Source organism: Silene latifolia, chromosome 11 (assembly GCF_048544455.1).
Source record: "Silene latifolia isolate original U9 population chromosome 11, ASM4854445v1, whole genome shotgun sequence".
In the NCBI taxonomy this organism is placed as follows: Eukaryota; Viridiplantae; Streptophyta; class Magnoliopsida; order Caryophyllales; family Caryophyllaceae; genus Silene; species Silene latifolia.
The window spans coordinates 6,035,592-6,054,244 of NC_133536.1; the positions used below are offsets into that span (position 1 = coordinate 6,035,592).

General features: G+C 38.2%; 2 protein-coding genes across 2 annotated transcripts; both read right to left on the bottom strand.

The window, feature by feature from the left end:
* Window positions 1–228: 228 nt before the first annotated feature.
* LOC141612661 (uncharacterized) lies at window positions 229–1,380 on the bottom strand. Its single transcript, XM_074431468.1, has one exon. It carries the CDS (start codon window positions 511–513, stop codon window positions 286–288), a length of 228 nt encoding a protein of 75 aa, XP_074287569.1. The 5' UTR covers window positions 514–1,380; the 3' UTR covers window positions 229–285.
* A 6,221-nt stretch (window positions 1,381–7,601) lies between these two features.
* LOC141612806 (two-pore potassium channel 3-like) lies at window positions 7,602–14,844 on the bottom strand. Its single transcript, XM_074431557.1, has 2 exons — window positions 13,808–14,844; window positions 7,602–7,881 (listed from the first exon to the last, which is right to left on the bottom strand). Exons 1-2 carry the CDS (start codon window positions 14,842–14,844, stop codon window positions 7,704–7,706), a joined length of 1,215 nt encoding a protein of 404 aa, XP_074287658.1. The 3' UTR covers window positions 7,602–7,703.
* Between the last annotated feature and the right edge of the window lie 3,809 nt (window positions 14,845–18,653).

The following is an 18,653-nucleotide window of genomic DNA, read 5'->3' on the forward strand; positions in this document are numbered from 1 at the left end:
GCAACTTTCACGTATACTGTACAACGATCTTACGCAAATAATACATATACCAGCAAATACTCATTATCATTATCAAGAGATAAAAACATACATTAGTATAAACCTTATTTTACATGATCAAGTTACAAGTTACAACTACAAGTCAAAAACTAGCAAACTCAAACTTCAAAAAAAAAAAAAAAAAAAAAAAAAAAAAAAATCATCACTTGGTCTTACTTAAAACATCAAACCTCTATTTTAATCGGGTATAAGTTAAAACCGTCTTAAACCAGAATTGGTGATCCATCAGAAGGGTATAGCATCGCTGACTTTAGGAAAAACAACATTTGAAGGATGATTCATAATCCGACGACCCTTCCTATGCTTAAACGGATACACAATTATCCCAATCGGCCACTCGAACACCGCCGTCACCACAAAACATACAAAACCCACCGTCGGCCCTACCACCTTACACCCCATCTTGTTGTGGGTCCCACACTGACAACACAACGGCACCCCCAACGTCGGCATCTTTATCCTCTTTTGAAAGAATGGTTCTCTTTGCGGCAATTTAGCAAACCCTTGGTGTGCACTAAAAACTACGACACGAACAGGGTTTTTTTTCTTTGAGGCAATTTATCAAACAGTTGGTGTGCACAAAAAAACTACGACACGAACAGGGTTTTTTCTTTGCAATTTATCAAACACTTGGTGTGCACAACAAAAATACGACACAAAAAGGGATTTTTTTTTTTTTTCTTTCAGGCAATTTATCAAACAGTTGGTGTACACAAAAAAAAAACTATGACACAAAAAGGGTTTTTTTCTTTCAGGCAATTTATCAAACAGTTGGTGTGCACGACAATTTGCGACAAATAAAACCCGGGTTTTCTTTGGGGCAATTTATCAAACACTTGGTGTGCACTAAAATCTACGACAAAAAAAAGTGTCTTTCTCTGTGGCAGTTTATCAAACACTTTGTGTGCACGACAATTTGTGACAAACAAAATACGGGTTTTCTCCGGGACAATTAATCAAACACTTGGTATGCAAGAAAAATAAAACTTAGATGAATCTAGATAAAGTTGGGACAAAAAGACCATATAAAAAGTAAATGATTATAAATAATTTTCTGATAACTGCAAGATTATGAGTAAAACGAAACATAATTTTATAGGGAAAGATGGTGGGATTGTAGAAGAAGTTTCATGGGGTTGTGGATTATGTATTTTAATGGTGAAATTATATTATATTAGTTTGTGTGGTGAATAATTGTGCAACTGGAATCTGTTCCGTACTTAATTTTGCTACTTGATTGTTAATTTAATTGAATAAAATGACTGATTTGTGAGTCACTATCAAAAATTGATTTTGTTTTGTTTTTTTACTTGGCCGACCATATTTTTGTTATTTTATTCCAGTTTCGGATTATTTTGTTAGTAAAAAATTATGGCCGACCATAATTTTACCGGTGACGGTAACTTTTATGAGAAGGAAGTATTTGAATTTAGAGCATCTTCAATGATAATTAGTTGCTACTTCTTCCGTTTCATTGAATTGTTTACGTTTGCTTTTTGGGCACTATTCATAAGTGAGAAGAATTTTCCATACAACTTCTAATGTATAACATAAAAGATAGTCATGTGAGATTTTTTTTAAATCGTCTTAACGAGTGCATTATGAATATCAAATTTTTATAATTTTTAATGATATGTAACTAAAGATATGAACAAAATAAAACAAACATTGGCATACGTGCATAAAGCAAACGTAAACTATCATATGGAACAGAGGAAGTACTTGCTAGTGCTACTAATTTATCTTTGTCACCTCATTTTTGTAAGTTATACTAATAATTTTAAGCTACTCCGTACAATATACTTCAATGATTTAGCCAATTTACGAGTAGCTTGATTGGACCCACTTAACACATTTTTCTATTTATTTATTCAATATCCAAATTTTCAATTAAAATTAAATCTTTATTAATTGAATTATTATTTTCCTATTGGTCATATTTCTTTTATGGGTCCATTTGAGCAAATAGCTCTATGGAGCTACTAGTTTAAAATTAGGGTTATTTCATGGGAATAATCCAAACTAACCCGCCTCTTCTCATATTAATCCATCCTATTGTTTAACTCAGAAAAATCCAAACTATTACTTCATTTATCTCGCATTGAACTCGTCCTATATTTGACTTGTTATAACAGGTTTCCCTTCCGGTCATGAGGGTGTGGGCCCCTTCTTTTCTATTTCTTCTTCCTTCTTCATTACTTGTACAGTTGTACCGTTCTTCTTTCTTCTCCATTCTTTCTTCTCCATTTTGTCTCTAATTTTATCCTTCAATCTCTCTCCAATACCATTTCAAAGGAGCACTAGTAAGTAATGGTGTAGCTATCATTAACAAACTGATTAATAAATTTAACAATCCGTTCTCCCAATATCCGCCTTTCTAGCTCATCAATTTTGTCCATACAATACGTCAATACCCTTCTTTTTTCTCCATGTTCCATCAAAATACCCATCTAAAAATCATCAATACCCAATTTAAATTTTCTTAATTTGTGTAAATTTAATTGATTATACAATTTACTGGAATTTCAAGCTTTAAAAATCCTAGATTCTTTGAAATTATACCCTTTTTATCAGGTGGATACAAAAATTTGAATTTTTTTCACTGGATTTTTTTATGTTTTATACTGTTTTTATATTGATTATGATCAGAAAATTTGAGTTATAAATTAAAGATTCAATCGTTCAATAGGAAAAAAAAATCAAAGTTGGTAACTTTTTGTGATTAGTGGGTTGATGAGCAATTTAGTGTACTGCGCTTGAATGAGAGAAGAAATAACTCAATAAGAACGAAAAAGTAAATAAAATTAGGAAACTCATCACATTTCCCATGACGACTGAAGCTCCTACTCGATATCAATTCGTTCAACAATCAGAGATTGAAGGACAAAATTAAATTTTGGGGGATGATGTTTTGTTTTATTTTGTTTTTACTTTCAACTGATAATTGAAACGCTTTACAAGTTTCCCTTCCAAGAGTTCAATGCAAGATAAATGAAGTAATAGTATGGTTTTTTCTGAGTTAAACAATAGTATGGATTAATATGGGAAGGGGAGGGTTAGTTTGGATTATTTGAGCAAAGTTAGTCTATATGAATAATTTCAATGGTTGAGCTACTAGTTTGCAACTTCTTAAAATTACAAACATGTCCTTTTTACCAATCATTAGAAATGTTCTTATTGGCGAGGATAAGGATTATCTATGATGATTGATAATCCTGATCTTCGCTTAATAGACTTCTTGTATAGTTGCATAGTTCGTGATTATAATTAGTTGTGATTAGTTGTTGATGTTGTATTTTGGTAAGTTATATTTTGTAGTTTCATCCTAAACCTTGTTATTCGTTAGTATCGAGACTTGTTCATTGAATGGTATTCAGGATATTTTCCCAAATTCGTTTTGTTTCGGAATAAAAACTAGTACAAAGTTTTGATGGAGTGAAGGTCATCAAATGTTGGTGATTTAAGTTAATCACGATGTCATTTGAATGCAATTGGAATTTGGCCAAAAATCGTAGCAAGTTTGACCATTGTAAAAATTAGTTATAATGCAAATTAGTCGAAGAAATCGTAGCAAAAATATGGAAAATTGACTAACCCCGATCGGGGCTATTGTTATCTAGAGGAAATTTCCAAAATTTTGTTTACGTAAAAGTGGAAAACCACGTCCCCGATTGAGGACGCTAACCCCGATCAGGGTGAGTGATGTTTATCGGGTTTTTGCAATTAATTGCTATAAACCGTGTTGCATTGTTTCATATTTGTCCCAAAAGGTACCTATTGGGAAGTAACTTATTATTTTGTGCACGATAATGTGTATATATATACACGAGTGTGCATGACGAAAATCATGAGAAAAGTCAGAAACTTTTCAACTTCGAAAGAACAAACAAATTACAAAACTCCATTTGTATTCTCTCGATTCTATTTGCCTAGAACGAGAGGGAATCGATAGTCTTATCCTACAAGAGATTTCGTGCAACCCGAGGCAAATGTAAGGGTCGAAATACTCTTTAAGGAAAACGATTCGTGATTCTATCGTTATCCAAGTTTAGCATTTGTCTTTAGCGGTCGACGGAGTGTCAACCACCATGTATATATCCAACATCAAAATGAAATCAGTATACCTTCTATGCTTTACTATATCAAAGTGTCTTGCTTATGACGGGCTAATTTCGTCATAAACTTGTGACCTCTCACAAAAAAGGAGAGGGGATAAGGTGAGGCACCCCTATGTGCTTTCCCACTTACTTCTCATGGATATTTTATGAAAGAAAATGGTATCCGTCACAAACTTGTACGGATATCGCCGTCACAAATGAGATTTTGTGTTACTATATTTTCCATATATGAATCTACGGTTTTGAAGAGAATTAATTTCATTTAACTAGATAAACAAGATAGAGTAGTTGATAATTATTGTCGGTTTATGGTAACAAATAACTAATCAATTAGTCTTAATATAAACGGATATATTCGTCTAAAATAAAAGATAGGTCAAATATGCTTAAGATGGTGATATTTTTGGGCCCCAACATACAACTTGTTGCCTGTCTTATGATTAAATAGGTGAATATTTAACCCGTCTATAACTATCTCCCATTTATAATGAAAATTTGTGCTAACTAATTACTATAGTAATGAATGATCGTCCACGCATGTGCCTAGGTTGAGCCAGAGAAGGCCTACAATCTACGCCTAGGCATGTCCGTGGGAGATTTACGTCTAAACCTAGGCTTGATTGTGGATTTTCCGAGGCTAAGGGTTGAAATTGGAGTAAAGTCCACTACAAGGACCCAAAGTATTCTTTTAGACCATCCTCAAGCAAGGTCACAAGGGAGGTCGCGACCTTGTTCGGTCGCCTTAACCAACAATTAAGCATAAGATTAGGGTGACCTTTTGGTTGCTCTTGACCTTATAAGGTCAATTTGTGACCTCTTTGGTTGCTCTTGACCTTATTAGGTCAATTGCTGACCCAATAGGTGTCAAATTATCATTGGTCTTAAACAAAACAAAAAGGGTTGGAAGGTGAAAAATGATTGGGTTGATGACCTAGGTCGCGACCTTCTGCTTGGGAGGTAAAAATGGGTCAAGGTTAATAACGTGGGATTAAGAGTAAAATCGGGTCGCGACCTAATTAGCGCGACCACTGCTTGGGGATGGTCTTATATAGCTTTAAAGACCTTAACTATTTTTATGTAGCTTTAAGGACCTCAACACATGTTTTGGACCAAAATACCCTTATCTTTATTTATCATTCGTAGATATTTTAAAAACGAAAAAAAACGTAACAAAACTTGAAATCATCGACTAATCTATTTTCCGAGTTACTTTAAGCCGTCGGTACAAAATTCCTTATCATATCTATAATATTTACAAATATTTAACGATATTTAGATTTTTTTTTCTGTTTTCTAATAAAGTATTTCTTAAAATTACACCCGTCCTTCCATTAAATTTTTCCTTTTATAAATTCTCATTTAAATTTTTATTTTTCGTCAAAATCACGCCTATTGTTAATAGCCCAAAACGACCATGGCCTGGCCCGAGAAGGTCTGAGTCTTTATTTTAGGTTTGTGTACGGCCCTATAATTTAACCCGGATTTTGAGCCAACCCAGCTCAATATAGAGATTCAATGGATTTTTTTATTTTTATTTTTAATCTTTTGGGAACATTTCACTAACTTGTATACTTAATTGTCCCGAGTTCAAAAAATGTTTCATACTATAGCATAGTAGCATCTGCAAATTTATACACAATAGTTAAGTTATAAAATATTGTTTTGCGCAACATTAATGTCGATAATCAATTAAATGAGTTACTCCTATTTAGCTAGTTTTAATTCAGCAATAGCCTTTGTTTTTGGTGTAAACCGGGGTGTCCACCGTCGACAACAGTGTATAATCCCCTCGCCGCGCGTGCTCTCACGAAGAGGTAAACGGCTGGCCAAAAAGTTTGCTTCATTCTCATTGGCAGGGATCGAACCCCTGACCTCATGGTTAAGGGATGAGGTGAGCAACCACCACACCAAACACATTTGGTTAGCAATAGCCTTTGTGTAATGGTCAAGACTCCTCGTAGACCGAAAAAAACCTAAAAGCTTGTCGAAACCCACAAGGATTGCACTTGGGCCCATCAAGGCCCATTTGCGTATCCCTATCCAGCACAACACTCATATGGGGGCTTATTTTATTGGCTAAGTCCGTCCCAACTCAACCCGACTCAACCCATGTTCACTTCTAGTTGGCGCCTTATAATTGAAACTATGTTTCCGTTGATTACGTTAACCATTACAAAACACGAGTATCAATATTTAGACGTTCCAACTATAACCAATAAAGTATTTAGAAATTAGATTAAACATAAGGGCATTTTGGTCTAAAATATGTGGAGAGGTCCTTAAAGCTTCATAATAATAGTTGAGGTCCTTAAAGCAACATTTGGTGATAGTTTGGGTCCTTGTTATATGGTTTACTTGTTGAAATTGTGATTTTTTTTCTCCATGCTAAATTCCAACTCTCATACTCAAATTCTTAGTTGTTCCTAAACCATTATAAAACTACTTCAAATTTGTAAATCAAATACAACCAACAATAAATTCATGCATATATACATACAGTAGGTCTCCCTTACGACAGGTCGGATATTGCGACGGGTATTATGTGAGTGGAAATGGGTAGAGGGGACAAGGTGGGCACCCACCCCATGTGATTTGTCTCTCACTCTTATGGGTTTTTTGTGAGACGATATGGTATCCGTCGCAAGTTTGCGACGGATACCCTCCGTCATAAGGGAGAATTTGTGATATACATAATAAAAGGTATGAATGTGGAAAAAGTAAACTACTACGGTTATCGATGACTCGATGATGCCGTATTTGAAGCTGTAGTCGTTGTTTTATTATAATTGGTCGGGTTTTGGAGATACATAATGGTATGACTGTATGACGGACTTATTCAAAGGAGAGATAAAAGACAACTGCATAGGTGTACAATAAGGTCGACGACATAATGTACGTATTTGTCGACGATGCATAGCCGTTGACTATTTAACTGGTGACCTTGTGTCGGCAATTGCTAAGATCCTTTGTTTTAAGTACAATTAGAAACAACCCGGGTATTGTGCATTATTTTTCAGTAAAGCTAATTTACGGGAGCCACTAAGGAACACGGGTTGTGGTGGTTGTTGCTGCTGTCCATTCTGTCTGGATTGGTGATTATAATGCTGAAGTCCATTGTGTCAAAAAGAATGACAAAACCTTAGTCCTGGAGGGATCGAATCGGCAGAATCTGATCATAGGATCGTAAGATCGTACAAACTAACTAATTATAGTTTTTATTTGGTAAAAACTTAAATTTGAGGATCAAAATACATATTTATTCATAAATTATTGATGATAAATAAATTTTGTGTTAATGAACATATTTCTACACCTTACACGAGATTCAGATTCTACAAATTTTCAAACGAACAGAGATTCTACAACCATAATAAAATCGCAAGATCTGAGAACGGTTAAGCGTTTTTGGATAGTATAATCGTAAAATGATTACATCACAATTAATCGAGAAGAAGCTCATTGGTATTCGATTATGAGCTTAGTCTCTTGAACTGTTGAAGCGATACAAGAAGCTCATCATCACTGCTAGAAGCTACCTGGCTTCGCGCTGTTTGATTCCGTCCCACCTTCCATGAGATCAGCGACAGTAATCTTATCGTGCTCTGGATTCTTCATAGTTTCAAACTGTTGGCAGATTTCTATTATGTCTTTCTGGTCTATTTTCCCCATCTCTTTTAGCTTGTACACGACATACTCGGCTTTACTGCAACAACAAAGTATTGTTCAAGTCTAAGTCTTAAGCTTAAACCGTCTTACAGAAGACCTACTGAGAAATAAAAGTTACCTGATAGATCCGTCATTGTCCAAATCTGCAGCCATGAAATCTGCAAGAGTGAACTTTCTTTGAAGAACCAGATTTGCGATTCTCTGATTCCGCTTTTGAACCCTGTACTCGACAAAATACATTAGAGCCCGAGCAACTACTAATATGATAATAAGAAGCAAAACAATCGCAAAGCATCGTCCAGCCGCTGTCTCAAAAGCATGATCTCCGTAACTAACTCTCATAACTGATATCACAGATAGGTAAAAACTATCTACCCAACTCATGTCTTCCATGAAATGCACGGTAACTGTTCCGATCACAAGGGAAAGGGTGACAACACCTAAAGTCAAACAAAATTTGCGACAAACAAAATACAGGGTCTCCCTGTTGCGACAAACAAAATACAGGGTCTCTCTGGGACAATTTATCAAGCACTTGGTATGCACGACAATTTGCGACAAACAAAATACGGGGTCTCTCTGGGGCAATTTATCAAACACTTGGTGTGCACGACAATTTGCGACAAACAAAATACGGGGTCTCTCTGGGACAATTTATCAAGCACTTGGTGTGCACGACAATTTGCGACAAACAAAATACAGGGTCTTCCTGTTGCGACAAACAAAATACAGGGTCTCCCTGGGGAAATTTATCAAACACTTGGTGTGCACGACAATTTGCGACAAACAAAATACAGGGTCTCCTTGGGGCAATTTATCAAACACTTGGTGTGCACGACAATTTGCGACAAACAAAATACAGGGTCTCCCTGGGGCAATTTATCAAACACTTGGTGTGCACGACAATTTGCGACAAACAAAATACAGGGTCTTCCTGGGGCAATTTTATGGGGTGAGATTGTGAGATTGTTGAAGAAGTTTAATGGGGTTTTGATAATATTTAATTATTGTGTATTTTAATGGCGAAATTATATTATACTAATATACAGTTGTATGTTGAATAATTGTGCAAACTGGCATGTTACCATAGATTGATATTCCGTCATAACATTATTTATGTTATTTGATCCGTTTTTAATTTTAGACGGATAGTTCTGTCCTAAGCAAAATGTTCTGTTGTTTAATTTAATAATATAAGCGATTTGAATTGATGAATTGAGTGATTTGTGAGTTATTATCAAAAATTGATTTTTATTTTTGTACATGGCCGGCTAACACAGGTGTCTTTTTGTGATTTTTAATTTCCCTTTTTTTGTATTATTTATTTGTTGGTGGCGGTGATGGTGACGGTGACGATGACGGTGATGGTGAATTCAATGAGACCTGGTTGGAATTGAATATACAGGTGAGGATAGTTCATAGTTGCATAGTTGACGGTGACGATGACGGTGATGGTGAATTTTTATCCGGGCTTGGGACCGGCAGCGAATGCCCGAAAACACTCACAGGCGGGTAAAGAAATCAGGACATGACTTTAGGAAGGGTAGTAGGTTACGTTTTGGTACTTGGAATGTTGGCTCTTTGACAGGGAGATTAGCTGAGGTAGGGGAGGTTATGAAAAGGAGGAGAGTGCATATAATGTGTCTACAAGAGACAAAGTGGGTCGGAGATAAAGCAAGGGTGATAGCGCATTGGGGTTATAAGCTTTGGTACACGGGTAAAGACAAAAGTCGTAATGGATTGGGTATTGTCATTGATAAAGATTACATTGATGATGTGGTAGAAGTATCGAGAAAGAGTGATAGGATTATGAGCATTAAGCTTGTAGTCGGGGATGAGGTGGTGACGGTTATAAGTGCTTACGCACCTCAAGTAGGTTTGGATGCTTCTGTTCGACGAGCCTTCTGGGAAGATTTGGAAGAGGTTGTAGAACGAGTCCCTATTGGAGAGAAACTGATCATTGGTGGTGACCTCAATGGGCATGTGGGTACTAGTCGAGTTGGCTTTGAGAACATTCATGGAGGTTTTGGGTTCGGGGAGAGAAATGAAGCAGGAAGTGACATATTGGATTTTGCTTTGGCATATGACTTGGGTATAATGAACACTTGGTTCGAGAAAAGACATTCTCATTTGGTGACTTATAGAAGTGGAGGTAATGCTAGTCAAATTAACTTCCTTTTGGTAAGGAATGTGTGGAGGAAAGAGTACACCGATTGCAAGGTCATACCCGGGGAAAGTGCCGCAACACAACATAGACTAGTGGTTCTTGATTTTCGGAGTAAGAGAGACTTGAGGAAGAGAAAGATAATCGGTGAGGCACGGATCAAGTGGTGGAAGCTACAAGGGGGAAACCAACAAGCGTTTTTGGATAAGGTTGGAAGTAGCGATATTTGGTCGGATTGCGAGGAGAAAGATATTGATGCAACGTGGGATAAATTGGAGCATGTTGTAAAGGATTTGGCGAGAGAGGTGTTAGGGGAATCTAAAGGGAATAGACCATCAAGTAAGGACACATCTTGGTGGAACGATGTGGTGAGACAAGCGATAAAGACTAAACGTGAATGTTATAAGGTTCTGGGAAATGCATGAGTGATGAGAACTTTGAAAAGTACAAGGAGGCTAGACGAGCCGCTAAAAAGGCCGTACGAGATGCGAGGGCAAAAGTTAACCAAGAAGTGTATGCCGGGTTGGACACGAGAGAAGGAGAGAAGGATATCTATAAACCGCTCGGATAAGAGACCGAAAGACGAGAGATATTGGGAGAGTTTGGTGTGTGAAAGATATGGACGACAAGGTTCTCGTTCGGATACCGAAATAAAGGCTAGATGGAGTTCTTACTTTGATAATTTATTCAATGGACATCGGGAACAAGGTTTTGGGGATGTAGAGGTAACACCAAGCATGATTAATCGGGAATTTGTGCGTAGAATACAAAAGAGTGAAGTTAGAAAGGCGTTAAGGAAGATGGGGTCAAAGAAAGCAGAGGGACCGGATGGTATACCCATAGAAGTTTGGAGGTGCTTTGGGGAGAAAGGGATCGAATGGGTAACCATGCTCTTCAACATGATTTGGAGGAGCAACAAGATGCCATCGGCTTGGAGGAGAAGCACTCTTGTCCCTTTGTACAAGAACAAAGGTGATGTTCAAGAGTGTTCCAATTATCGGGGAATTAAACTTATGAGTCATACGATGAAGTTATGGGAGCGGGTAATCGAGCAAAGGCTTAGGAGATGTGTAGACATCTCGGAAAACCAATTTGGATTTATGCCCGGGAGATCGACTATGGATGCGATTTTTATCATGAGACAGTTGATGGAATACCATCGGGACAAGAAGAAGGACTTACATATGGTTTTTATTGACGTGGAAAAGGCATATGATAGGGTACCAAGAGAAGTACTTTGGTGGGCTTTGGCGAGAAAGGGTGTGTCGCGAAAATATATTGACCTCATAAAGGACATGTATGAGGGGGCTAGTGCAAGTGTTCGCACTAATGTTGGGAGAACGGAAGAATTTCCTATTACCATCGGGGTGCATCAAGGTTCCGCACTTAGTCCTTTTCTCTTTGCTATAGTTATGGATGAGTTGACAAGGGATATTCAGGACGACATCCTTTGGTGTATGATGTTTGCTGATGATATTGTGTTGATTGATGAGACAAAAGACGGGGTGGAGAGAAAGTTGGAATTGTGGAGGCAGACTTTAGAGACTCGTGGGTTCAGCCGAGCAGAATAAGACCGAGTATTTGAGGTGTCAGTTCACTAAGGTGGCGGGGTTGAGATCGACAGAGGCAAGGAGTATTATTTTCGATGGGAATGTTGTTGAGGGTTCAGATTTCTTCAGATATCTAGGATCTATTATTCAAAAAGATGGGGAGTTAGACGGAGATGTGGCTCACAGAATTAAAGCGGGATGGTTGAAATGGAAGAGTGCTTCAGGGTTTCTATGCGATAAAGATATGCCCCAAAGATTAAAGGGAAAATTTTATCGCACGGCAATTAGGCCTGCCCTACTTTATGGCTCCGAGTGTTGGGCCGTGAAGCATTGTCACATTCAAAAGATGAGTGTGGCGGAGATGCGCATGTTGAGGTGGATGTGCGGACATACAAGGAAAGATCGGTTAAGGAATGAGGTGATTAGGGAAAAGGTAAAAGTGGCGCCAATAGAGGACAAGATGATGGAAAACCGACTAAGATGGTTTGGCCACGTGAGAAGGAGACCTATGGACGCACCGCCAGGAGGTGGAGACTTGGAGAACAGAAAAGGTCCCTAGAGGTAGAGGAAGACCGAGACAGACATGGTTGAGAGTGATAGAGCACGATATGAGAGTTCTGGGGCTTGAGGAGAGTATGGTGACGGAGAGGGCAAAATGGAGGGAAAGGATACATGTGGATTTTTAGTATTTGATGTTTTTTGACATATTTAGTGTTTTTTTATTTAATTTAAAGAAATTAATTTATTTATTTTTCTCTCCTTTATTACACTTTTTCACCAACCACTTCCTTATAGATTTCATCTGGTTCATTCCGGATCCTTCACTCTATTTCGGTTTTTAAAAATCGTTTTAATCTTTTCTCTCGATTTAAATTTTAAGTTTTTATAAAAGAAAGACGGAATTCGATTTTAAAACCCCTAAGTTCACCTTGACTTTCAATTACATTTTCGTTCTTCCTTTTTGTTTTTCATCTTCCCTTTTTTATTCGCATTTTGAGGCGTGCGTGCACCCATGGACGGTTCGAAAAGATGATTCATGTCAGCCGACCCCAAATCATTTTGGGATTAAGGCTCTGATGTTGTTGTTGTTGTTGTATTTTGTACCAAAAGAGAAATTCAGACATATTATTCGATAGTGTCGAAGCTCCGTCATGGAATGGTATTCAGGATTTTTCGACAAATTTGCTCTCTTTCGGAATTGCGAACGTCATTTTTTGTTTCGAGTAAAATTAGAAACAACCTGGTTGTTTTGCTTTTCTTTTCGAGTAAAGCTTATTTGCAGGAGCCCTTAAGGAACACGGGTCGTTATTTATATTGTCGTCAGTTGCTGTCATTCTATTTCAGTCGGGATTGGTAATTATAATACTGAGCTCCAAATTGTGTCGAAAAGAATCACAAAAATTTCAATATATAGTGATCATATATTTACATGGTCCTAAAGTTATCAGATAATTACATCACAATTAATCGGAAAAAAGCTCACTCTTATTCAGTTATGGGCTTAAGGGTAGGCATGTTGAAGCGATACAGGAACACTTGAAGTCGTTAGCAGTTAAATATGTGAGGTATCATCATCGCTGCTGGCAGCTATCTATCTTCGTGCTCTTTGATTCCGTCCAACTTTGTGCTCTTTGATTCTGTACCAGCTTCCATGAGATCGGCGACAGTAATCTTATCGTGGTCTGGACTCTCCGTAGTTTCAAACTGCTCGCAGATTTCTACTATGTCTTTCTCGTCTATTTTCCCCATCTCTCGTAGCTTGTACACGACATACTCCGCTTTACTGCAACAACAAAGTACTGTTTTCAGATTGAGACGAAATGAACATCGGTTATCCGGTTGTTCTGAGTTTCTGACAATCAGTTTTTGTTAAACCGTCTTCACTACAAGAAAACACTAATCGGGCGACTAAAAAAGGCGACAGCTGGTAATAGTCGTCAAATTGGCGACTGATATAAAACTCGGGCGACTGCCATCAGTCGCCAAATTGACGACTGACGAAAGTAATTGGAGTCAGAATTCAGTCGCCAATTTGGCGACTATCTTCCTCCTCCGTCGCCATTTTTGGCGGCGGATTTCAATCGCCATATGTTGCAAAAGGCGACTACTTCTTCAGTCGCCCGATTTCTATTAGGCGACTAAGGCTCGCGACTGGTATTAAGCGACTGTCTGTGATCGCCCTTTGTAGTCGCCCGAATAGTTTTTACTTGTAGTACTTACAGGAGACCTACAGAGAAATAAGAAGTTACCTGATAGATCCGTCATGGTCCAAATCTGCAGCAACGAAATCCCCAAGAGTCAACTTCTTTTGAAGAACAAGATTAGCCATTCTCTGATTCCGCTTTTGAATCCTGTACTCGACGAGATACATCAGAGCACGCGCAACTGCCAATGTACTAATAAGAAGCCAGACAATAGCAAAGCATCGTCCAGCCGCAGTCTCAAAAGCATAATCACCATACCCAACTGTCGTAACAGATGTAACAGACAGATAAAAACTATCTACCCAACTCATATCTTCCATAAAATGCAGCGTAACTGTTCCGATAACAAGGGAAAGGGTAACAACACCTAACGCCAAGCTCATTTTAGTCCGAATCCTCATCCGTTTCTTTTTTTTGTCGAAAACATAAGTTTCAATCATCTTTATAAACTGATTCTGATCTACTGCACCAAGTAAAACCCCTTCTTGCAGGTCAAGAACATAAGTAACGAGCGCGTTCAGCAAAGTATCGACAAAAGCGAACCCTACCAGAATGAATATGCAAGTGAAGAGTTTAGTAAAGGTTGTCGCCGGAACAATGTCACCATATCCTATCGTCGAAAGAGTTACAATGGTGAAATAAATGGCGTCGATCAACTTATTTGTTTTTCGGCCGTTGAAACTTTCATTAGCGAAAGAAAAGACGGTAATTCCAACAATTATGTATACCAATAAGCCTAACAAAGCTACCAAGATGAGTTGTGGGGCCGTGAGTCGACGTCGATTAGGAGCGAATGAGTCTCGATGGATGAGCCCTTTTTCTTCCGTGTATAAGGCGGGTGCGGAACTTGACCGGTGGAAGTTGATAACATATTTTGCGATCTTTTCTTGTGTTACGGTTGTTACGGTCCGAGGCGTTAGAATGTCCTTTGTAATGAGAGCCAGAGTTTTGTCATTGTTGTTAAAGTTGAAAGTTGATACGCGCCTTGGGGATCTCAGATCGAGGAAGCCGGGTCGTGGTGTGTTTGTGTCGTCTCCGAGGTTTAAAGTCTCGACACGGCGGATTAATGGTTCATCAGCCATATGAATTTGGCTGGTTAATTAGTTTATGTGAATGAATTTGCTTAAGGATTTTGGATTTTTACTCGGAACATTATAATATAAATAAGGAATTCCTATATGGATATGGAAAATGAAAGGGCGCCACCGGGTGACACCCAATTTGGGCGCCACCCTCTCACATGAGGTGAGTGGGGACCCCTTCAATAAAGAATTGTTGTGAGAGGGTGGCACCCAGTTTGGGCGTCACCCGGTGGCGCCCTATCACTATCCGATGTATATTTATATTTATTATCGAGAAATTAATTTTATATTCGTATTGTAAATTGTCTTTTCTCTTCTACCTAATTTACATGACCTATTCATTCTATATAAGTTTGCCATGTTCTTGGTTGACTAGGTACATAATTGAATTCTCAACATTTCAAAAGACAGAACACATTGTTACTCCGTATTTGACAATGTCGTATAATCTCGAATCATTGCACGTAGCTCATTATTACCTTATTTTTGAAATGATAATCCTCTTTTCAAATCAAACGCCCCAACCAGACTGATTTTATGACATTGATTTAAACATATATGACCTAGATTTAAAGGAGAGATTATATACTCACTCTGTTCCGGTAATTTGTTTATCTATTTCAGCATTTTGATGTCTCAGTCAATTGTTTAACTCTATTTTGGTGATGTCTTTGACCAAAGGTAAATAAATGACTAGAACGGTGGGAGTACTTTGATACCAAAATGAATAAGTGCCAGAATTTGGATGTAACTACATACCCTGTCAAAGTTATTTGCAGGGAAGACTTTATACTTCATCATGTTAAGGTGTAGGGTTATTCGACTTCATTTTGATCTTTATCATTTTATTTTATTTTTACTAAATGTACACTTGTTTATTTGCCAAGTACTCAAAAAAGTCATCTCTAGTCTTTGAATTAGTTTAAAGGTTACAGTCATTCAGTGACGGGGCGATAATTTGTCGCAGTGGTGGAGCGAGGTGGAGTTAGCAGAGAAAAAGGATTATACATCTGAGGTAGTACCTCATACAGTCATACCTTATAATTTTTGAGCATATATACATTTTTTCTGAGCATATTACCATTTATAAAGATAGTTTTTGAGCAATATTATATTTTTTTAGTGTAATGTTTTAGTAAATGTGCTCAAAAACTTTATACTAAAGTAGAACTCAAAAACTTTAAAATAAAACTCAGAAAATAAACAATAAGAGGTACTACCTCAGATGTATAGTCTATGAACTGGAGTTAGCAGCAGCGGTCACTCCCGTTGAAGTTGGAAAATTTCAAAAAAATTTGTTAAAATTTTCGAATTTTTTCGAGCCCCCCTTATAATATTAACCTTTTACCCCCGCTCAAAACTTTCGCCCCCACTAACTTAAAATCCTAGCATGATATTTTGTCGTTAATTAGCGAAATTTTTCAAGAAGGTTAATCACTAATGAAATAAAGCATACAAGAAAATAACGGAAAACAAACTAAAAATATTGTTGTAGATTTAAATTGTTCATGGAGGGTTAATCGGCGTCCGTGTTAGCACCCCTGAATCCACCACGATAGCCATTAGCCCATTATAACTTTAGTAGGAGTATTTACTAAACCACCTAACATAAAAGAGGATGTTATAAACTTATCAGAAGGTCTGTAAAAAAAAAAAAAAAAAAAAAAAAACAAAAACAAAACGATTTTACAACAATATTAAAATGAAAAACCGTGACACACAAGTGTATATATATGTAAACTTCTCTCTCTAAAGTTTCCTCTCCCTTCTCTCTAAAAACAACAAAAACCCTAATTTATTTTGAGCCGCCGCCTCCACTTCCCACACACTGCCCCTCCGTCTTCCCCTACTCTATCACCGGAGATGGGATCACCCCGCCTGTCTCCGGTGATCCAAGGTCTCATCTCGTTCTTGGCTGTCTCTTTTTAGCCTGATCTCACTCCTTCCTGGTTTGTCGGCGGCTCTCGGTGTGCTCTCGGGTGTGTCTCCGGCCGTCTCTTTGGTGTTCAATGTCTTGTCTCAGATCCCGTCCAACCGATTCTCTGTCCTGTCACCGGTGGTCTCGCATGCTTCCCAGGGGTGTTCCCCCTTTCCCTCGCCCCTTCCCCCACCCCTGGTATGGCTTCTTCCTCTTTCTGGTCTGATCGTGTCGATGAGCATAGCTCATCTTGTTGTTTCACTGTGTTCTTAGTGGTGTGTGGTTTTGGACCGATATGGTGTTCCCCTTCCCCTCGCCCCTTTCCCCACTTATCGGTCCCTTTTCCCGTGTCACTAGTGTCTGTTTCCGTTGTTCTCTTGGTCGGTCTGTTTGCATGTGTGCTGGTGGTCCTGGGGGGCCTCGTTTGGATTAAAGGGTGTCTTTGTTGGTGTCTTGGTGTCTTGCTGAATTGGCTGGGCCTTTTGCGCAGTGTCCGTTGTGTCAGTCGCTTTCTTCGGTCGGAGTGCGGTCATGGTTGTTGGGGCTTTTGTTTGAGATGTTCCTGGTAGGGTGGTGTCGGAATTCGGGCAGTGTTTGTGGGTTGGCTAGGATGCGGTGGTCTCCAGTTTGTTTAATGCTTCGTCCTTGTTTATTGTTTTTCTTGTTTTTCCGAATAATAGCCTTCTCCAGATTGCTGGCTTCTTCATGGATATCTGGGGTGTCCTGTCCTCATCTCCATGTGGCTCCTTCGTCCTTGTTTATTGTTTTTCTGCTTTTTTATTTAATAAACTCCCGGTGGTTTGGGGTGTCCTGTCCTCTTTCCCACGGGTTAATTAGGACGACTGGTACTTTGCATTGGGTATGTGTTGAGCTTAACTCTCTGCGGTCTGCAGAGATGGTTTTGATTAGGGGGAATTTCAAGCCGTTTCCTCCTTTAGTTACCACCTATTTACTCGCTTTTCTTCGTTATGCGGTTCTGGTCAGCGGGGTTTGTGTTACAAAGTGTAGGAGATTACTCTCCTCTGGAGACAGATTTTTGTGGTCTGTTTTCCGCCTTTTCTTTCTACGTTCTTGTGGCGTAAGTGCACTTTGTTTTCTCTCGTTGGGTCAAGGGGCTGGTTGGTTTCCAGATAAGGTGTATCACAGCCAAGGAGATGAATCTCCGAGACGCTTTCTTGGGTCTTGTTGTAGGTATTTCTCTGAAGCTGATTTGATTAAGACGAGTAAAAATGAGTATGTGGAAGCTCGTTGGTTTTCTAAGGAAGATTTTCAAAGCCAAGGAGATGAATCTCCGAGACTCTTTTTTGGGTCTTGTTGCAGGTATTTCTCTGAAGCTACATCAATCAAAACAAGTAAAGATGGGTGTTTTCCTTTGGCTAGCGTTGCTCATCCATTAGAGATTGAGGTGGATTTTGAGTTTGAAGAGCGTGTTCCGACTTCCGTCATACGCCATCAACACGACGTTTACCGATGCAATTGTTACCATCCTCTAGTTTATGTTATTAGTAGTTATATTGTGTTTTATGTTGTAGTTTATAGGTATGGTTTAGTTAGCCGTACCAATATAATGTAAAACTCTTTTTCACAGCTGCCAAAAAAAAAAAAAAAAAAAAATTGTATATATGTGTAAACTTAAGACGGTCTCAATACTTGTTCTCAGCAACAAATCCAGTCGTATAGATATTTCAATTGAGGAACTGATTCAGCTTGAAAAATAATAATTCAATGGCGTAATGGTTATACCGTACTAACGTATAACTCCTAGTATTAAAGACACTGCATGGCAAGGACAATGTATTAATCTCCCATTATGTATATGGTTGGCTAAATTTCCAACTAGATTAAAATACATAAAAACTTTAGAGAAAGAACGTTATTAAGAGATCTCTCA

Excerpts from the sequence above, each read along its gene's own strand:
- LOC141612661 (XM_074431468.1), bottom strand. The coding sequence starts at position 513 with ATGCCGACGTTGGGGGTGCCGTTGTGTTGTCAGTGTGGGACCCACAAC.
- LOC141612806 (XM_074431557.1), bottom strand. The coding sequence starts at position 14,844 with ATGGCTGATGAACCATTAATCCGCCGTGTCGAGACTTTAAACCTCGGA. Across the intron at positions 7,882-13,807 it reads GACCATGACGGATCTATCAG|TAAAGCCGAGTATGTCGTGT; the intron begins GTAACTTCTTAT and ends TTGTTGTTGCAG.